Source organism: Thermobia domestica, chromosome 11 (genome assembly GCF_964235325.1).
Source record: "Thermobia domestica chromosome 11, izTheDome1.hap1.1, whole genome shotgun sequence".
NCBI classification, from domain to species: domain Eukaryota; kingdom Metazoa; phylum Arthropoda; class Insecta; order Zygentoma; family Lepismatidae; genus Thermobia; species Thermobia domestica.
In genome coordinates, this window is record NC_137464.1 from 37,104,996 (window position 1) to 37,128,200 (window position 23,205).

At 36.9% G+C, this 23,205-nt stretch overlaps 1 protein-coding gene across 6 annotated transcripts in view; it reads left to right on the forward strand.

The window, feature by feature from the left end:
- The window catches only part of wrd (Protein phosphatase regulatory B subunit well-rounded), a 276,708-nt gene that overhangs the window by 225,677 nt on the left and 27,826 nt on the right, over positions 1-23,205 (forward strand). For all 6 annotated transcript variants that reach the window (XM_081730383.1, XM_081730385.1, XM_081730380.1 and 3 more), the window contains 5 exons: positions 10,622-10,755; positions 14,760-14,829; positions 16,387-16,517; positions 17,598-17,657; positions 18,845-19,058. In XM_081730383.1, coding sequence (XP_081586509.1) covers positions 10,622-10,755; positions 14,760-14,829; positions 16,387-16,517; positions 17,598-17,657; positions 18,845-19,058 — 609 coding nt within the window. The remainder of the gene's footprint in view (positions 1-10,621; positions 10,756-14,759; positions 14,830-16,386; positions 16,518-17,597; positions 17,658-18,844; positions 19,059-23,205) is intronic.

Below are 23,205 nucleotides of genomic sequence, written 5' to 3' on the forward strand. Positions count from 1 at the left end.
AACAAGTGGCTAGTGCAAGAGTTCCCAAAGAGAGAGAGAGAGAGAGAGAAGGAGACAGTTGATTAATGCAAGTGAATGATGATGGAAGAATTGGTGAATGAGAACGTGGAATGAAACGGGAGTACTCCGAGAAAACCCTCGGACACGATGTTGTCCACCACGGCCGCGGATCGAACCAGGGACTACGCACCAGGGGTAAGCGCTCTACCACTGTGCCCAGGGATATCCAGGAAATTGAATCTAGGGGCTGCAATTGCCCTTCCGTGCCCTCTGCTGTGCGGGCGCCCATCCATATAAACATGGTTTGTTAGAAGTGAGGGTTAGACAAGATGTGGAGAAATAGTAAATAAAGAACTATGGTTCTAGAAAAGTGCTACAGGTGCTACACTCTTTATGAGTTGGTTAGGCATTAGTTTGTCTTTAAGGCGTCGTACGTTACGTTACCTAGTCAAAGAGAAAGCCTTGGGATTACAACAATTATGAGTTAATAACTACCGCAAACAAGTCACTCTTTCTTCCCGGAAAGAAATACCATTTGGATTGAACTTATGCCACAGTGCGGAAATTATGAAGAAAACTCAATTTAAAAGGGAGCGAGGTAGTCTTCGGTCGCAAAATCCGATAATATAGTAAAAAAGAATTCTTAAACTAAGAGTAGCGAAAACATTGAACATTTACCTCAGCAAACTTTATTTGCGACTGCTATCAAACATTATCTATTAGCATAAGCAAAGGGTGACGTGCAGTTTGAGGTCAGTCGCTGACGTGAACGGAAATGTGCTGATATACATACACACACACACACAAATAAATAAATAAATAAATAAATTAAATAGAAAATAAAAAATAAAAATAAGTGATGAAATTATAGTCCTTTATACAGGGTGGCCCAAAAGTAGGATACAGTACCGTACTGATCAGCTCATTGCATTTTGTATCTTTCTTACGGTTATCCATCAGGTAGACTTAGTTTCTTTATTGTTTGTTCTTAGTCCTTTTACTTATACGTTAAGCTCGGATCAGCCGAAGCAAATAAACCCATAAACTAGAATGTTATACTTGATCAATGCAGGGATGTATACCTATTTTTGGGCCACTCTGTATAATCTTCTTGTTCACGTCAACCGTAAGTTGGTGGGCAACATGGAAATTTAAAACTTTTCTCTCGCTTGGGAGAGCTGTTTTATACTTTTATAAGGCCACTTCTTCGTAACTGGATCTAGATATTCTATCCTTGGTCTTCCTCTTTCTGGTTTTCCTTCTGCTTTTCCCTCTTTCTGGTTTTCCTTCTGCTTTTCTCTCTATCAGCACGGTGATCCAATCGGAGTGCCGAATAAGATGGCCAAGCATGCTGTTTCTTCTTTTTCCTGTTATCTTCATGATCTGTCGTTCTTTATTAGCTTCCTTTAGTATGTCGTCATTCCTTTTCCTTTCGGTCCATAATATGTGCAGCATTCTGCTCATCACCACATTTCAAATGATTCCAGCTTGGATATTTCAGCTTTTCTCAATGTCTACGTCTTTGATCCGTAAAGCGCCACGCTCCATATCAGTGTCTTAATAAATCGTGTAGGATCCAGCGACACATTTCTTGATGTTAGTAATCCTCCTTTCCTGTTGAATGCTTGTTTAGCTTGCGCTGTTCTGGAACTTACGTCTTTTTCACTTCTTCCGTCCGAGGATATTAGATTTCCTAAATAGGGGAACGTTTTAACATCTTCGATTTTCTCTCCATCTAGCCATACGTTTGCCTCTTCCTGTCCTGCTCTTGTGCACGTTATCACTTTTGTTTCCTTCTTATTTATCTTCATTTTGCATGTTTTTTGCAGTTGGTCGTTCAAGTTTGAAAGTGCTTTATGCAAGTCCTCATCATTCTCTGCTATCAGTGCTATGTCATCAGCAAACCTTATTGTGCTGAAAATCTGACCATTTATTTTTACGTCTGTCTCGTTTTTCACAAAGAATTCTTTCATAGTATATAGACGTTGAACAGGAGAGGTGAAAGTCCACATCCTTTCCTCACTCCTTTACTTATTCTTGCTTCCTTGTTATCTCTTCCTATAACAACTTTCTGGTTTCTATAAAGTTGGTATATTATTCTTCTGTCTCGATAATCCACTTTCAGATTCTTCAACGCTCTGAACATGATGTTCCAATCTGCGTTGTAAAAAGCTTTCTCTATATCTACAAATGCTATCACAGTTGGTTTGTTTATTCTGATGTGCTGTTCCATGATCAACCGTAGACTCAGTATTGCTTCCCTTGTTACCCTTTTCCTTCTGAATCCAAACTGGTCCTCCGATAACCGTTCTTCGATTTTCCCTTCTATACATTGTGCGGTAATTTTGCACAGTATTTTTGATGCATGAAAAAGCAAACAACGTTCTTTGTCCCTCCGTGCGCGTTTCCTCTTTGGGATAGGTACCAATATGCTTTTCTCGAAGTCTCTTGGTATTTTTCCCGAGATGTACATTTCATTAATAAGATTAAATAGTTTCTTCTTTGTTGCTATTCCGAGATTCTTAATCATTTCCGTTGGTATTTGATCTATTCCTGGGACTTTACCATGTTGCATTTTCTCCAAAGCATTGTCAAATTCGCACTGTAAAATTGTTGGTCCTAATTCATTTTCATCTCTTCTTAGTTTGATCGTGTTCCATCTTTTGTTTGGTGCTACCACTCGTTCGTTTCCTCTTTAGTCGCAGTTTGCTCTTCATCAAAACTAAATTATGGTCTCAGTCAACGTCTGCTCCTGGGTAACACTTGATTTCTAAATGCCGTATATAGTATGTATATTAATAATTGAATGTAATAGTTTCTACTCATGTTTAATTTTATGCGAGAAATACATTTCGTACTAATTACAATGCGCTATATTCTAAATTAATACTTTCCATTGGTTTGTGCTAACGAAATGACATATTAAAGCTTTCTAACATGGCTATGATCTATTCATAAATAGCATCACGATACAGAGAATGAGTTAAAATCATCATTCATTCTTGGATAATAGAGACAGGGGACACTGTGGCTCAATTGCGGCTAGTGCTCACGTCTGGTACGAAAGGTCTTTGGTTCGATCTAGGACATGTGAATTTGTAATATGTAACATTTGTCTATGTGTTTTTTTTTGGGGGGGGGGTCTCACCTTCAGATTACCCAAATTCTTTCATTATTACTTTATTGTGCGATTCTTTCAGCTTACAAGTCCATTCATTCATAAATGCACATTTTACGTGGTTTTCTTTACTTCCTTTAATAGAGTTTATTTTGAAGTATGAATTGGTTTCTGTAATATGGTCCATCAATCGCATTCTTCTTCCTCTCCGTCATTTACGTCCTATAATATTTTGTCACATTTCTAATAAAAAATAGATATCTCAGATAATATTCTGACTAGTTTTTCTTTCTGACCCTCTGTTCTTCACTCCCAACACTAATTTGCTTAACATTTCTCCATTGATTACACAGCCACACACACATAAATAAATAAATAAAAATAAATAAAACTATGTACCAGACCCCAGAGTATGGGTTCGATGTATTTTGTTACACAATCCAAATTTCGAAACCCGAGGACGATCGACTCTGTCAATTGTTTTGTTATAAGCGAAAAATTTGAGCGAGTTTGGATAGTGAGGACACAAGTTTTTTCGCCCATAGAACAAAATTGACATGTTCAATCGTCCTGGGGTTTCGAAATTTGAAATCCTATGTAACAAAATACGTCGAATCGATATCCTGGGATCCGGAGCACAGAACTTCTATTTGTATGTATGTGTGTGGTGGTGGTGGGGGGGGCTGTGTTTCAAATAATTTATTTTGATTATTCTCGTCCACATGCTTATTGCTGCCAAGTCATATACTTTTTGCCGCAGATAAAAATATTATTATTATTATTATTATTATTATTATTATTATTATTATTATTATTATCTCTTCTATAGTATATTTTCTTTTCTTTTTAATCATATAAACATACCTTAAACTAGGCACTTGTTCCTTTCCTACAATTTTTAGGTGCCCTCTTCGAAATAAAAGGCTTGTCATGTTTCTCTCAGTGCATCTTTCGCTTCAAGTTGAAGGCAAATATATAACGTGTTATTGAGTATTTGCTCTTGTAGCCTGCTCATTGTGCTCGCTACAGTTCAACGAAACCGTCAGTGAGAACAAGTTAAAAACATGGATGGGAGTCTCAAAGACGGAGCTGCATACTTTAGCAGTTGAAATTGGGAATAGATGTCAGTGAAAAATATGCTAAGCATTCGATAATAAGCAGAAGAATGGCGAAGAATCCCTCTAGACTACGTACAAAGCATTTAGACCAGCCTGTGAGGTCGGTAATGGCCAACCATGTGAGGCATTAAATGCATTCAGTCGGAGTGCAGGAACCATTCGCCAACCTATCTATCAGTTTAGGAAACTGTGTAAGGAGAGGCGATAAGTTTCAGATGAGTTAACCGCGACTCTGAAAGCGACATGAGAAACTTTGTGTTTTTTGTGACACTCTGTGGGATCATTATCATCGGTTGCCACCACACAAAGTCATTCCCAAGCAACAAAATCAAATATATTATTAGCGGGAGTAGATTTTTTTTCAGACATATTTTTTGGAAGGGCAGTGCATCTATAATAATAAATATAATAGTACCGTGTGAAAATAGTATATGCCCCTCCGAATACTAAGTGTGCCTCCCCCGGAGCTTTTTTTCTTTTAAATAATAATAATAAAGAAACACTGAACGGGAGAGGTTAGATATGCTTTGTAGACTGCATTGAGTATCGTGCATCACGAACTCCTGCTACATGGCTAGACAATTAATTCAATTTTGTACGTACAGCAATTAAAACGAACATGGAAAGCTAAAAACGTCTAGCCAATGCTTTTGAACCAGAGAAACATTATTCTGCTTCAGGAGAGCGCATAACTACATATTGCTACATCGGGTTACCATTTCTTTTATTCGTTAAACAGCCATCTATGGGGACGAGGTAAGAGGTCATCTACACAGTGGACGACTTCATTTGTTTCAGGTAGTGACCAATTTAGCCATTTTAAGGCTAAGTTAATCATTGTCACATGGTGATTAGCCATTAAAATTGTAGTGTTGCTACTAGGTGTAAATTCGGACGAGTTTCAGCTTATAATTGCCAATTTATAGCCTTTTGTCTTGAGCGGTACTTAAACGTTTTTGTCAACCTGAACTTCTTAAATATATATATAAATTCGAATAGAATGATCTATTAGTACATACTTAGTATATTCCTACTCTACAATGTACCTTGTTTATTTCTCGATTACGTGACGCGGTGTATCCAGATTTCGGATATTTCGCCTGCATTAACTAAGTTCAACATGTGATTAAATTGTTTGTTAGTGTTTCGAGTGTGTTTTTGCTAAGGCTGTGTAAATTAGTGTTGTGATAGATCACTAGTGCATCGATATGTAGCCAATCTTCCCACAAGAATTGGGAACGCAGGAAGAATTCAACTGATATTTAGTATCTTTCGTCAATGATACGAGAAGTGTGTTCTGTTAAATACATAAAATATAAATTATAGGTTAAGCTGATCGATTTACGAATACCATAAATAATATTGCCGTATTCTTTAGGTATGTTTTGTGAAACCACAAGGTATTCTACTTCTTTATATTATTAAATTCTGTTAAATTTAGCCGCAGTAGAGTTCAGTCGTTTTTAGTGTTTTCTATTAGTCATTTATTTACTTTCTAACGACTCCTGTTAGCAATGGCAACAATGGTTCCCGGAATCCGTTGACCGAAATTTGAAGATAGGTTGCTGTTAGAAATAGTTGCCGATAGGAAATATTTCTAATTTTGCGAATACGTCTTATTCATGTTATCGCCTTCCTTGTAGGGTTAAAATTCGGCAGAACTTTTCGGATAATGATTTGTCATTTTTCAGACTCGAGACTTTAACTGTAAGAGAGATTTTTGTGTGACTACATCTAGAAGTAAATACCAGCGAAATAGGAAATCACATTAGAATACTAATGTAGAATAAGATGTTTGGGATTGTGCGCATTTGTTTATGTACACTTATTCGAAAAGAATGGTGCAAAACTAAAGTATATTTATTTTGTACTGAAACTACATACAGATGCAAAATTAGTCGTACAGATAAAGGAAAGTTATATGTTTTATAATCTGTATTCGAGGCTTACGTGAAAGTGTGAGTTCCTTCGTGGCTAAGCGGTTAGCGTACGCGCCTTTGACGTTGGAGGTCTGGATTCGATTCCCGGTGGGAGCTAATGTAGTTCGGATTCCTCGTTAATCAGTAGGTTCACATCTCACATAGCCTCGCTGTTGAAAGGGATGCTAGACTCAAAATCAACTCAGCTTCCGTCAAAACCGCTAGAGCCGCTGGGTGTGTAAGTAACAATGCAAGTGGCGACCATGAAGTTAGAGCATGTGTATTGTGTGATTGAATTTGCACGAGCACGGTCTGTCGTAACAGAGCAGATGCATTTTCATAATAAATTCAAGAAATAAGGACTGCATTTCACGCTGGGTGCATTCTTAGTGCAGTGGAACGGATAACCGAGGATACGGTGGAACGTCTGGCAAGAACCGGAATATTGGTTGGATGTTTGCCGTGCTATCCAGCGTGCTCATGTCCAATTCCTAATGTCAACGAAAACTTAAAACCTTCCTTCTTTTCGACCACTTTTGGGTTTTATGTTCTTTCAGTGCATAGTAAATATGCTTTAGTTTTGCACCATTCTTTTTTAATAACCCTGTATTTATTTATTGAAAGGAAGCAACGCAGGTCGAATCCCAGGTCATCTAAGTTTTTAGTATCATGTCCGTGGATTTTCTCGGTATTCGCTCTTCCCTAATCTTACCTTAGTTCCATCAGTTGTTCCATTAGTATTCACTTGGGTTTATCATCCACCTCGTGCATTCTAAAGGGCAAACTCGGTAACATAATATGGCATTCAGTTTTCAATATACCCGTTCCTCGCACGGGGTAAAGATATTTATGAAAAATATTTGAATCCTAATCTTCCTTAGAATATTTATTTTAATGAAAGTATAATGATAAAAATACAGAGTATACTTTACTTTTGGCATAAATATTAAAACACCCTACCCCCACAGAATTCACATTCAGTTATCAATCACATTGAAAGGGGTCACGATGACACAATGGTAGAGCGCTTACCTCTGGTGAGTGGGATCTCCGGTTTTCGGTCTTTGGCCAAGTAAGTTTGTGCTGGCCAACATCGTGTCCGTAAGTTTTCTCTCCATACTCCCGTTTCTTCCAACATTTTCATTCCACTGATTGTCATCGTTCACTTCTCTGTTTACTAATCATGCGTCTTCCTTAGCCAAAAGGGCATAAGTGTGGGACGTTAATCTGAAATACTTCAACACAAACAATTTGCTGAGCAAAACAATATGTTCACATTTAAAAATTACATACGTGTTACATTTTCGCCAACTAACACGTTGGCTTCACCAGACACTTATGAAAAATATTACAGTGAAATACTTAATTTTCATTGTTTAATCGATGTAATGAAAAAACCCGGCTTGAAGTGGGTAGTATTAATACGATTAAAAAGCCCAGCTTGGAGTGGGTTCGACACAAATCTCAATCATTTTTGACATTTTATTTTTCATCTCCCCTCTGCCAACATAACTGGCATATGATCCAGCATAATTGGAACGCCTGAACAGTTTCAACCAATCTTGGTACACATATTGCATACAATCTGAAAAAGAATATTGTGAGCTACGAGCATCCCTATGGGGGAGTCGAAAGTGGTTACCTGTAAAAATGATCGAAAATGACCGATATTAATGTCGAGTCTGTAGTTTTCGTGGCTACTGGGATGAATTGTAACATTCTTGATGCCGTTTGAAGTCCATGTTTAGCCCCATTAGAACCTCTAGGGATGAGAAGGGGTAACAAGTAAAAATAATCAACAGCGACCGTTATTAATGTCGAATTCATATGTTTCAGGGTCGCTAACTTGATTGGTCACAGCTCTGATGGTAGTTAAGCCCAAGTTTACTCAAGAACGAGCTTGTCAGCTAGTCCGAGATTTAACAGGGGGTAACGCTGTAGGTGTTGCTCATAGTTGGTTATTCTGTTCAGCTCATGGTTTTTTGATATGGGCAACACGAAAGGTATTGCTCGTCGAATAAAAAAAATAACGGTGGGAAAGGGGTCAAATGCCAAAATAATCGAAAACAACCAATATAGGGTAACTGAGATTAACCCTCCGTAGTCATATTGGGATTTCACAGTCCCTAGAGAAATTACTTTTAGTTCTGTGTTTTAAATCTTTCTCACCCATGTAAATCAATTGGCAACACCGCCTGTTGTTACGGCTGGTACGCTGCGTCTATCACAGAATAGTAAAAACAACAAAATTTGCAAAAAAGGTATTTAAAACCAAGGAGATAAGACAAGTTTCTGGGACCCATGGGACCCCAGTGTGACTTCCGTGTCACAAAAAAAATATGACCCCGGAAGGTTAATAGTGACACAGCAGATACCGTTTAAGTCGAAATTCAGTCTCTCGAGAGGGGGATGAGGGAGATGCCGATGACGTTGTTAAATCTCCCACATGTCCCATCGTTTCCGAAATTCTGGTTTTAATGAGAGTGACAGTTTCTATAATTGTTTTCATCGCATTCAAATTGATGTTATCTGTCGCTTATGATCGTACCACGGAAACACGGTTGACCCGTTTGAAATCAGTTTCAGACATTATTAACTACCTCAATCTGAATTTTTATTATATCACTTCGATTAAAGGGTGTATCCTAAGGGGGTAAGAGGTCAAACTTTGCCAATTATACAACTTACCATTACACTAACAGTAGCGGTTCTAGAAGGTAAAAACTGGGAAGAGGGGCAGCCAGAACTCGGACTGTAATTGATATATCATGAGTTTACTATAAACTTTCAAAAATATATAAATAATGCCTTAAATAATTTTAGGTACTAAATAGCTTGGGACCTAGCTCCCCCGGCCCCGACCTAGAACCGCCACTACACTTTAATTGAAATGAGTATTGTAGAAATGCGTAAGAGGGTTCAAGTACTTCGACAGATCTATTTTTCCTGTCAAAAAACGGGCATTGCAGGTAATAAGCTATATAGAAACGTTTACTAATGTTTCTGATTATGTATTTTCTGATTACCTGAGTGTATAATATACGACACAATTAAATTTTAGCTTTTTTAAAAGTATCTTAAATTACGTTGGAAATAAAATAATTATCTCAGTTTGGTAAGAGAAACGACACAATTTTAATGGAGATACCGTTTATCAAAATGAACGGAAACTGTGAGACAGAAAATTAAATGTTGGAAGCTTGGAACACTGCTATTCACTAGATGTTTATCTTCGTGAATTACCGACGTTAAATGTGCAATTCAGAAACACAGACCATGTTAACTGCAACGTTGCGGTTCGCATCTGAGAATAACTCAGAAGTTTACTTAAGGGATAAAAGCCATAAAACAAGAGTTAAGCGGTGCTAAAATATACTGACGAAAAAAAAAAGTGTTGCGTATCAGACATCGTGTAATGCAATTTAAGACTGAATATGGAATTGCGGATCTACTTTTTTTTTTTTTTTTAAATATACCGTACCAGATTTTACTGAAACAGTGGATTTCAATAAAAAAAAATAAATCAAAGCTTACGAATGACGTCAGTGTCTCTTTGTAACGGTTGTATATCAAGATAGAATATAAGAAAGTGTCGAACGAAAATGTATGCATCAGAACCTATCAATACTGATAAATTTCATGTTTTATTATTTTAAAAAAGATAATTAGTGTGGAATTGGGATCTGTGTTGCTTTATAAAACATATTAAATAAAAGAATTGATTTGTTTTTATTATGAGTATTCATTATTATACAGTGAACTCTCTCTTCAACGGTATCGTACCGTAACACTTTTTGTTATATACAAATTTCCGCTCAAGAGGCAGTATTTAAAAATTATGGAAACGCACTTTTAATATCAACGAACCATTTCCGCGTAATACGGATTCCTTTATGCACAGGTTTCCCTCTAGTTCCTCGACAAGGGTAAAACGATGTAGTATCCATGTCATATACGGAAGTTTCTAATTTTTTGTATTATGACTTTGCGAAAAATAGTGTAGTAAAGCAGATTTCCAGTTTTTATTTACCTCATCATAGAGATTCCATTTGATAAAGTAGATTTGACAAATTATTGAGTTCCGTTTTTAGGTGGATGAAGTATAACAGCTAATTACGATTAATATGTGATAAAGTCCCAGCTGCTTATGTATTTGTTTTCTTGTAATATTCTTGTGTGATACCAATTAATCATGTTTCTAGTTAATGTACTTAGTTTGTTCACACCTACTTAACATAATTCAGTTTCACAGATTGTGAGGATGCCCACTTCGGTTTCGTAGTACAATTTTCGGTTCAGGTGATTTCTTACTGTGTATATATATATTTAGCACATACATTGTGCACACGTAAAATATATGAATCTCAGTTCTTTTATTTGTGTTTGTTTTACTGTTGAAATTTCAGTTCGTAATTGTTTTATTTTTCTAATAAACCTCTCTTTTTTTTTTTTTTTTTTTTCGACAGTTCGCTGTGAATTTGTTTCGTACGTTACCGCCTTCCAGCAACCCCAACGGAGCAGAGTTCGATCCTGAAGAGGATGAACCGACTCTGGAAGCTGCATGGCCTCACTTGCAATTGGTGTATGAATTTTTTCTCAGGTAATTATATTTGACAGAACCGTCCAAAAGTATACTCAAATTCATTCCGACCAATGGCATACTCAGGTGGGGAATACGCGGTTTAAACCCGCCTTGAACAGGTGTGACGAAAAATAAAGATTCAGTGTATTAAGATATACAAAATTCACGCTTGTCCTGAAAGGATAGAAGATTGAGCACCGAACTCCCCCCACTGAACGTAGAATCGCGATATTATTGATAAAAGAAAAAAATGTAGAAGCAGAGAAGCTATGAACTTTTGCTTTCAACTGTACCTAATTAGCAGCATTTTTAAGCAGTGAGTGTTTAAAATGTATATGGAAATCTGATATGTTTTTCTCCGATAATCAAATTCGTCACCTTCGGTAAAACTTTTATGGTTACGTTTACACTGTCAGGCTTTCCAATGCTCCTATATTTCTTATTTTTCCTCTATATTTGCATCTCTTCGTATAAACTCCTACATTTCGTATATTTTAACGAAACCTTCTATGTTTTGTGGCATTGATACTTCCACTTGTGAAAATAACATAAGGAAATAACAGCGTTAATAGATGCTATGCAGAACGCCTGGAGAAAGCATAAAGATTACTTAAAAGAGTACAGATCCAAAGAGGCCGCAGTGGCAAAGATTTCTAGAGAAGAAAGTGTGTTAAGAAATGCGAAGCAAGAAGCTATACCAAAGGAAGTTTCAAACAGTGAATCGTCTGTGAAGAAGTTAAATGAAATGGACGAAATAGTACAGAAGGAAATAGAAGTACTAGTAGACTGATGAAAAATGCTCAGACAAGATTATTTTCTGCGCTATGAAAAAAGGACATAGCTGACGTTAGTGTTGGCCAGGCAATGATCCAGACCTCATCCTTGAAGATGAATGAACTACAGGAAATTCAAGACGAGCAGAACAAAGAGAAACGGAAGATGGCAAATAAGCATATTCAGGCACTGAAGAAAATGAAAGTGTAACTGATACATTTACTGTTGTATATATTTCCTTAGATGCATTAAGTTCTGTCTGCAATTGTGTATTTAGATGCTTAGATGCTTAACAAACCAACTCTTTGTATCGTGTTTGTGTTTTGTGATTTTTTTGAAAAAAAGAATTAACATAGAAACGATAGGATCTTGCAAGTGATTAAATTATTCACATCTTGGAGACGCATACTTAAAAACACTGATTTTCTGATTCAGGTCCTTTTTACGCTGTCCTTATGATTGTTGGTTAATACTGGTGAGCTCCGTATGAAAACATTTAAGAAACTCGTATAAAATTTTGCAACTAGATTATTACCCGTTTAGTTATATTTAGAGTAGAATTATGTTCATATAACAATTGGTGTTTTATATATACCTATTGGATAATTGAAATGTTCCTTCCAATAGGTAGAAATATTGTTATATGAGTTTCTTTGTTCTTTGTACTTTCAAAATGCTTTAAATGCACAAATGTTCCTTCAAAATGTTTCAGTAAATAATTGAAATGTTCCTGTTTCACAGCTTCGCAAAACCTCCTATGTTTTTTCGTCGTGATTTCCTATAATTTTTCATTAGCATTAGAAAGCCTGCACTGTTCATTAATTTCACCATAACACGTTCTCTTCTGTTTAGTATCCTTGGCTTTCAAGTCTTATATTGTCAATTTCAGTTATTAATAAGGTCTGACAAAGGTTCACTAACACATTTCAGTATCTGATTTCATAGTCTTTCCGTTGAGGTGCTTTGTACGATTTCCAGTTTCTGTTCTCTGCGTTCAAAGTCATTTTAGAACTTCGCTTGTGGATTGGTCTTTTAAATAGGACCATCCCGTTGAAAATGCCAGTTGAAATAATTTATTCATGCTGGGTATCTGATTATTATCTACATTATTGGCCCTGCAATTTAATTTTACCTCAGGTCTTGCAAATCAACGGAACGGCCTTTGAAGAATTATCCTCTTGATTCTTATGATCCTTTCTCCAAGAATAATTCCGTTCAGCTTCGGGAACAGAAAGGGTTACATTGGCTAAATAAGGAAAGTGTGTAGAATGTCAGAATTGTACGACTTATTTACCTGAAATTAAATTAAATCTCCAGTTTTACATCCATGATTATGATCTTTAGGCTAAAGGAGATGTTTCATGAAAGCGGGTCGTGGAATAGGAATGTGGAAGGAAACTGGAGAACCTCATGAAAATCCACGGACACAATATTGTCCACCACGAACTCGCTTGGATAGGAATCGAACCAGAGACTCCTCGCACAAGAGGTGAGCGCTCTACTACTGAGTCACTGTGCTTCTGAAAGTTGAAATCAGTACTAAGCGCCGATGCAGCTCTACTTCTAAGTATAGCTTTAGTTGCCGTAATTTCATTTTGTAATGGAGTTAGCAACTTGGGATTTGTTACTATCAGAAGCCGTAGCTTGCCAGTTCATATAAAGAAAAAAACGAATACAAAATAATTTGATTCAGTCTGACATTCGCTACTATAGAGCATTTTTCCTCAGGACATAAAGATTACTATTCTCCTTAGTAGTTTTAACTCACCTTTATTATAGCAATACGTAGATCTAACCAAAGAACTTAGGAATCGCTTATAGAGCATACAATATAACTGCATGCGATTTATGTTTAATCGTAAACAGTGTGATCATATGACGGCTTTCAGAAAACCTTACAATGGCTTAGGAAAAATTTCCTCTCTACCAGAGCTTATGTTATGCAAAATTTAGACATTGATTAATTTGAGGATTTATAAATCTGCCGCCTACGATTTCACCCCTGGCTTACACTGGTATGTAGTTCGGGGTCAGCATCAAAATGTGTAGCGAGCCATTTCTTCATCGCTGGGAAGAGGTGGTAGTCGCCCGGCGCCAAATCCAGGCTGTATGTTTGAGTGATTGAACACCACCTATCCGAAACCATCCAAGAGATCTCTGGTAAATTTGGCCGTGTGTCGAATGCGTTGTTGTGAAAGAACACCACCTTCGCTTTTCCCCGGCGCTTGTTTTCACACAGTTTTCGATGGATTTCAATTGGCTTGTGGTTCTCGTGCCAACAAAAGGCTAATCGTAGAACGCATCTCACAAGAGACGGGATTTTCTATTGTAACACGTCATAGAAAACACAGTAAGTGTGTCACAGTCCTCACGCTACCGCAGGTGGATGGGTACTGAGTGTGGTAACGTTCAGACACCAAAATGGCGACTCTAGCCCCGCCCACTGCCGGTGATAGGCCAAAACGTCTGGTACTTTCTGGACAGCCCTCGTAGTTGTTTTTTAACGTTAAATGTAAGCCTGGCAATTTGTAAATCATGACCTGGGAAACCTGGAAAAGTCAGGGTATTGGTGTTCACCAAATAACGGGAAACCCTGATTCAGCTTCGTTTAATAATACTTTCGAATTATCAGATAGGTATGAGAATTGTAGTAGTTTTAGAGCTTTCGCTAAGCTCACTCTCATATACATAATAAAAATAGGAAATAAAGAACGTGAACTAAAAATTCAGAAAATTAACCAGCTAGCATCTGCGAAATGCTATTACTTGAACTCACAATTCTTTTTAAGACCTTCGTGTAGTGTGTATATTTGGGTGCCCAACAGTCATGACGTCATAAACCACGCACCCAAATTTCTGGTCTTTAGAGAAAGGTTTAGAAACAATTATTAATTTATTTAATACGGTTTGTAAATACCACCTGGTCCACATTTTTGTTATTTATTCTTCGTTGTCTTTAAATATTCACTGAAGTTCAAAAAGTAGGGATAAGCTTAGGAAAGAGTCTTAAATTTGGCTGCTAAGTGAATCGTTGAAATTATTTCTTTGTGGATGCAACATCGCGACGCAAAAGTATTTAAGTACAAGTAACATCTTTTGATTATACGAGCACCATCAAATTAAATTAAAAAGTCTGCAGCATATAAACGAGGATTCTGAGTTCATGGATATTTTTCAGTATTAAGTATTTTTGATTGTAGGGAAATTAATTCACCTTTAGCTCAGGATTTTTTAAATTTCCATTTCAGGTTTTTGGAGTCTCCAGATTTCCAACCAAACGCTGCAAAAAGGTTTATAGATCAGAAATTCGTATTGCAGGTATGCACACCATTTTTAATGAATCAATGATGAAATTAAATATTTTAATCAGACTTTTTTTTATAATTCAGTAAGATCCGTACGCTAATGAGCTCTGTATTTACTGTTTTAAGGAGAGAATTTCTTCTCATTGTGCGTAGGGAAATACGGAATATAAAGGATATGGTTTGCTCTTATTGATTATTTCGTTAAAGTGCATATTATATGAGTGTTGATTTTTTTTAAAATTATTTTTATTGTTACCTTTGTATTAAATTTAACGAAAGCACTGCTTGTATTCAGTTTTTTTCATGTGTAGGGTTAGAAAAAATCAACTAAATTTCACGTATAGCTGTGAACTGTTTTTCACTGAAAATCATTAATAATGAAACAAGATGGAATTTTGGAAGAAGTTCAATTAGAGCTTATACTTGACGGTATCATCTTAGATTGACCTTAGAGATTCAAAGCTGGGTCGTCGAATCGTCGAGCGGTTACAATTATCTAGACTCGTTTGACATTTGATCTCAAGTAGTAAGAAGTTCCACGTTTTATACAAGCACATCAGTAGGACCGGAGAAAGCAGAGAACTGTGGTGTCCTATCCGTTTTGTTGGGGTCAGAGTTGGTGTATTGTTTCTTCCCTTTTCCTTTCTATCAAAAGCAGCACAACACCTAATATGTCTATATTATAAAATTGGAAATGACTATATTTGTGACTCTTAATCTCTTGAACCACCCGAACGATCTCGATCAAATTTTCAACATAGCTGAGATTCGGGTTTGGGATGGTTTTTATCATATTACTTTGACGGTAGAACGTATGGCTGGGGGAGGAGAAGGGATCTACATAAAAATAAATAGATCTTAGTAACTCTTGAACCACCCAACCGATCTCGATCAAATTTTCAATATAGATGAGTTTCGGACCAGGGATGGTTTTTATCATATTATTTTGACAGTGCAAATTAAGGAAGGGGAAGCTATTTAAAAATGATCGGAAATGGCCGATATTAGTGTCGAATCAATAGTTTTCGGAGTCACTCAGATGAACAGTGACACTTCCGATCCCGTTTAAATCCAAATTCAGGCCCGCAAATTGGGGGAGGGAGAGAGATTTAAAAATAATCAAAAATGACCAATACATGTAAATCCATGCAACTAAAAATAAAAACAGCATATTCACGGATACCAGATACATGAGATAAGGAGTTGTGCATTTAAAATTTTTATTTTAACCCAGCGAAGAGGGTAATCGATTCTAGTAATGTATGAAATCAAGTACATAGAAATTCGTCAGAAGGGATAAGGTTTTGTCTTCGCTTTACCCTTGATGCGGCTAAAGCTCATCCACAGATAGAGATAAGTCTACCTTTGAAGAGGAGTAAATATATATATATATATATATATATATATATATATATATATATATAATATTGCGGTCTGACTTGAATTTGAAGGAACAACTTGTTAATAAATGTGATTTGCAAGATGGATATTGGTTTTGGTTTAGTGAAAGGAGTCTTTCTCTATGCTCTTCTTTTCTTGAAGACGATCAGTAAAATATTCTTTCTTGCAGTTATTGGAATTGTTTGACTCAGAAGACCCTCGTGAGCGAGACTTTCTGAAAACAACTTTACACAGGATATATGGAAAATTTTTAGGTCTTCGTGCATATATCAGAAAACAAATAAATAATATATTTTATAGGTGAGTATAATAAAGGTATCACTTTTAATTCAATCAGGAATCTTACAATAAAAGCAGTTTTCTGTAAATTACATGGAAAACAGAACTGTTACGCAAACTAGGAATACCCAGGTAATTTGAAGGGAGGATCATTACTCATACCATGTTGGGAACTAGTTAGTTATTAAAATAGTGTACGCTATTCAGGAAAATCATTTAGTTTCGGAAAAGTTCTAAAATGAACGTTGTATGTCATGAAGAGAAGTCTACATGTCCGAAAATCGAATTGAGAGGGAAAAAGTAAATATTAGAATCAGTCTTCACCGATAACTTAAACGCATTATTTTAATTATATTAGTATTTGTAAGATTTAAAAATTACTAACTTCTAAACTAACATGTATTTGGAATGTAGACATTGACACTTGTTTCAAGGACATTTGGTGCTCTAGTTTTCAGTGAAAGTTCTCTGAATATTCCCATTGATGGAAGTTTCAGGGTACATTTACAAAATTTACATTACAAAACATAATACACAATAGGAACTTTATTGCTTCTACTTAAATTGATTAACATTTTATATTAAACACTATTATGTTCACCTGCATAACTGTTCTTTTTATGAACATACCCACGTGTTAACAGAGCACACCCAGCTGTCAGTTCCGTCGATGTTACCTGACGAGCAAATTAAATGCTCTAATTTGTCACACCGTTCATGCTAATGTAGAACTCAACTCGGATTTATGTCCAATAAAATTTACATTGCAGCAGAGATTTCTCTTATCTGAGTCATACGACCCCTAAGCCAAAAACAAGGGCATGACATTGCTTCCTTGAGATAAGGGATTGTTGGGAAAATACCTACCTTGTATCCAAACCGAGAATGTTTTAGTATTAAGATGACACACTTGAATTCATAGGATTATTATGATCTGAAAGTTAATCATGTTACTAAAAATACAGGTTGAAATAGAGAAAACTTGTAAGAAAATAATATTTTATTGTCCTTTAGTGTTAAATCCAGCAGAATATGCATGTGGTTATTAGTTACTATAATGAGTTTTGTAATGTTTGAATGATCCATTTTTTTTCTTAACAGGTTCATATATGAAACAGAACACCATAATGGAATAGCAGAATTACTAGAAATTTTAGGAAGGTAAGTTTCTTAAGTTTTAATCAATGCAAAATCAAAGATAGGAGATGGTCTCAAAGAGAAAATCTACTGTCATATTAGTTTTATTTCTGGCGGTATGCAACGGTAGGGCGTACCGGCACCTTTTATTGAAAACGGAATATATTTCCTTTTGTTTAAACAAGGATTGACGAGAAACTTCGAAAATACCAAATAGTAAATATAGTTTTATTGGAAATTGGAATTTTTGTTGTTTTCCCTTATCTTTTCTCTCTCGAGAAGGAGTTTCGAGTCTTTGTTCCTTCTTGAAATCAATTAGTTTATTCAGGGACTAGAAATATTTGGGCTCTTCTGTCCCTCGCTCACTGGCACGTTCTCGCGTCTCCTTTTTTTTTCATTTCTGTTTCGAACGGTAATATAAACCATTAAAGGCTCTAAACCTTTTTCTTCCCCCTCTCTCTAAGAAGACTGGCTTCCCACCACGAAATAATTTCAACAAATTTGTCCAACTAAACTGAAACTCAGTACAAATATTCTGTTGAGACTCCCACTCTGTATTTTCTCCGAAGAGGAGCTTTTGCTCAATTTCTATTTCAATGTGTCCAATTAATTGTTTTTATTCAGCTTTTACGAAGAGGATTAAATGAAAACATTTCCTAGATTTGTTTTCGGAAAGTTTTCTGTAAATTCCATTGATTTAGTAGAGGTTCGTAGAACATTTTGGTAGCATCATTAGTATGCTGAAGAACATTATGTGAACAGTGTACTGTGTGTGTGTGTGTTATTGAAATTTAGTAGCTGTGGAACACTTGATGCCTTTTGAAAACAAACAATAGCAGCTTACTTTCGCTCGTTTGTGAAAAGAAAAAAAGAAACAAACAAATCACTTACTGTTGATGATAATACTCTGAAGGGTATGCAACCTTTTAGCTATTATGAACCTGAGGTCCAGTGTATCAAAACTTTTATTTTTAGAAATAAAACGCTCTAGCTTTCTTTTATTATGGTTTTAGTTGACATTTTTGATGAAAATTTAAAATATTTCAATTTCATTTTTCGTGCGAAGTGGATGCTGTTACTACTAGTTAACTGATTTGTTTCTATGACAAAAGGTATATTTGTATGTACTTCTGGTATCATATTTGTGATAAATGTTGTTCTGTAAATTTTATATATGGACAGTAACCAACTTTCACTCCTTTGTTTTTCAGTATAATCAATGGCTTTGCACTACCACTAAAAGAGGAACATAAGGTATTTCTTCTGAAGGTGTTATTACCACTTCACAAGGTAAAATCACTATCAGTGTACCATCCTCAACTGGCATATTGTGTAGTGCAATTTTTGGAGAAAGATCCTTCCCTAACGGAGCCTGTTATAATGTGTTTGCTCAAGTTTTGGCCAAAAACACATTCTCCTAAAGAGGTAGGTAACAGAGACAATGTCCCAGATATTAAGCTGCCTTGATCTAGATATGACAGTCTTGATTTGTATTCTTACATCTGTAACATGAGTAGTTGTGTTCTGTTTATTATGTTTGATATCTTTCATTTTTCCGATCTACAACGTTAATTTTCCTGTTCTTATCCCACTCGATACTTCAGAAGCATGTAAGTCAATTTTAGTTGCTTTTTGCTGTGTCTATGTTTGTTTCGTACAGGTACCGTATTCTTCACGGAATACTTTGAGTCTTTTTTTCTAACGATTCAGTAAACCCATAAAATACACTCGTTTCTTCCTAAGACTTGTTTCCCTATTCTTATCTGTACTTTTATTTCTGATCTTCAGTTATAATGGTAGTGAGATGCCGGCAAGTAATGACCAATTCTGCTACTTGGAAAACGCTACATTGTGAAGTCTAAAAGTTCGTTGTATTTTTCTTTCAGTCTTCCTTGATGTAAACGACTAATTGATTAATGTGAAATCGTAGGACGCAAAATACTTTATCTGCACCAGACACACACATCTTCCAACTTGCCACTCTGCCACGTGGCATAATAATTTGGAACTACGACCGTGCCAAACAAAACTCCAGGATATGGTCGAAAGTATTTCAATAGAATTTTAATCGTTAATTGAGTTTAATGCTTATGGAACGATTTCTTATCAATCGAATCATTTTGAAACACACCATATTCTTACTTATCCAGCATTTTCCAGTATTGACATACCTCTTGACAGTTCTCTCCTCGGCGTCGAGAATGTGGCACCTCCCTCAGCTAGTTCTTCGGAGCTGCAATAACGTAGTCCTCTTCAGGTTGGGGAGCTCATCAACCTTCCCGTAACAGGGAAGTGATGTTACTATCAATATAATGCCTCGCATGAAGTCGATCTGATTTTCTGTTGTAACCTGGCAGCGGTTTGGTTTATGGGCGGATTTCCATGTTTTAAATTATTTTGACCTAGTTATGATTCTTGGATCTGATTTTTGGTTGTTCTGGGGTCTTGTGATGGGGGAGTGAATCTTGTTGGCGCCTAGCCGTACTAGACGGAGTAATGCCCTCAAAGAGAAAGCTAGGAACGCGGCATGTTGGATTTCCAAAGAAACCTGGCCTCATATCATGAACCGGTGGGACGGTGGTTTCCTTAAAAGTAGTCCGGTCGGAGATAGAAGTTGTACGGGCTCCTCTCATACCACACTGGGCCTGGAGTCATCACTCAGCTTCCTGATAAGGATTGTGGTAGGTAGTACCTGACCGTCTCGTTAATCCTCCAGAACGATTACAGGAAAGTGGAGATTATGGTTACTTTCACATGACATAGTATAAAACCCCTTAAAAGATAGTGATACAAATACTTAATTAGAGAAAGCTAATGAGGAATAGATTGTGGAATATATCCCACGATATTTGGTTATTGAAGATACTAAGGAAGAAACTGCTGATAGTTTGAATAAACTTTCAGCTTTTATTCTACTTCAACATTTCCAACATATTGCTACTGGAACTTTTCCACTGGAGTAGATTCGCAAACTTAGAAATGGAACTCGTTTTATACAGACTGTAAATGATAAACAAAGTTAATACTTAAATGCACCACATTGGTCACTGTCCCAATGCAAGTTGAAACACAGCAGATAAATATAAGCAAAGGCGTGATTACTTGTTTTGACCTTCGAAGCTTGTTGGAAGACGAGATCAAGGATGATTGCTTAAGCAGCATGTTGCGGACATTAAGCGAATCCAAAGCACAAGAGTGGCGAGCTAACATCGACGATGCCTATATCATTACATTTGGCATCCCAGGCCTACCTGCCAGTCTTACTGTAGCGTATTGTCGGTTAAAGATCAGACTGTATATTCCTCTCCCTTTACACTGTTTTAAATACCAACATCTTGACCACTCATCTGCGTTGTGCAATGCTTCGGCCATCTGTAACAATTGTTTTGATGCAGTATATGGTCCAACACAGTGTATGGCCCCACTTAAAGGTGCCATCTGTAAAGAGGACATCAGTCGTAGTCAAGTGACTCTGACATTCAAGAACAAAAAACTAATCCATGAACTTAATGATTACTGAAAAGATTTTCACTTGAGGCCAAGCACCACATCAGACCGGTGTATATTTTTGCCTCCTCTTTTTCATTTGTTGTGAAATTTACTCGTTCGCACGGAACATAGATCGTTGATGTAAGCGCTCAGACATCTGATCCATCTGTTGCGCCAACAGTAAACACTGCGCAGCAGCCACAAATATCCATTCCTACCCAAATCACTACTGCTTGTGGAGAAATTTCCGATGTTCTCAACGATCCTTAAGGGAATAATTCTTAAAGAATACATCTTTCTACATCGAATCGACTTAAGTCTACTACTACAGAAATCAGAGTACAATCGGACCGTGCAGTTGAGCAATCTGTTTAATCTCAAAGACTGTTGCTCCCACCATCTCTAATGTGAAACAGAAACCTGCACGTCGATTCCTCCGCATAAGAAAAAGAAACACTCGTCACTCAGTTCCACAGAGTGATATTTTTTCTGATGGAAGGCAGGTGGAGGAATATCTTGATAATTTCCTTCTTTTTAAGAGTAAGAAGAAAAGAAGAAACACAGTAAAATTTCAGTCTTTCTTAATTCTAACCGATAATGGCTCTTCTACAATGGAATATGAATGGCTATCCCTCCCCCTCAAAGAATTTAATCACCTTTTACTGTAAATGTCATTCAACCTATAATTTTCTATCTACAAGAAAGTCACCTTACTGGTACTCGCTCTTTTGTTCGAAACTACAATGTTTTCCACCACGAAAAGAACGGCAATATCATGCAACGGCGAAGTAGCAATTAGAATACAGGACAAATATCATTTCACCCCCATCCAGATTAGCAACGATTTTCACTTTCTAGTTGTTGAGATCATCTTCGAACAACCACACTTTCTGCAAATCTACATGATACACCCTGAAACTGTTACATCAGCTGATCTAGATGACATATATCGCTAACTCCCCATCCAGTCCTTCTGCTGGGAGACAACTCTTTTTATCATGAACTGTGAAGTTCCCATGTACCGGGCCGCGAGGTAAGAATTTACAACCTGTCTCGACACTTCACACCTTATGAAACGATGGCAGTCCAACACATTTTACCACTGTACGGGATCGTATTCCCATCTGGATCTTTTCAATTTCCTATGTTATTTTTAAATATTATGTCCATGCTAAACCAGCAAAAGAACATTATGATCACTTACCTAATATCTGATGTCTTCATCTTTGGTTCGCAGGACAACAGCAGCGCTATTTGGCATGGAAACAATAAGGTATTCGTAGGTGGCTGGAGGCATGGCGTACCAAATCTGCACACGCAAGTAACTTAATTCCTGTAAATTCCGCGAAGAGCTCAGATCTAACTTTCAATGACATACTAAATGTATTCAATTTGGTTGAGATTGGGTGAGTTAAGGGACAGTTGAAATTCATCACTGTGCTCCTCGAACCACTGAAGCACAACGTTGACCTTGTGACTAGGAAGTTGTCCTGCTGAAAGATCCCATTTCTAGTTGGACACACGGCCATGAATGAGTGTACATGATCACCAATGACCTGCCCTTAGCTAGGAGTTATCATGGTGCCCTCCACATACATTAATAGGCTCATGAATGGCCACCTGAATGTTCTCCAAATCACAATAGAGTCATCGCCGGCCTGTCGCCGTCCTACTGTGCACGTCTCGAGCAACTGTTTCCCTGCAAGACGTCTGATTCCGACTCGGCCATAAATGTGATGAAGGGAGTGTCATAATTCATCGGACCGTACAAGGTTGTGCCATTTCTTGGTGGTCCAATGAGGACATATATTTGGCCAATGAGGACACATTCCAGTCGTAATCGACGATGCCGTGCTGTTACCATTTGTACAATTGTGGGATGTCTAATAGTGTACTGTAAACTGTGTGCTCAGACACACCTGTGCTTTGTCCACTGTTAAAAATCTGTTGCTGTTAATTTTGACACAGTTCACACCCTACCCTGTTATACCAACCTGTAGTCTACGACGTCCCACATCTTTAATGAGGAGTGGCTGCCCACGCCTCTACGTTTGGTTTCTTGTTTGACCATCTTTTTTCCTTT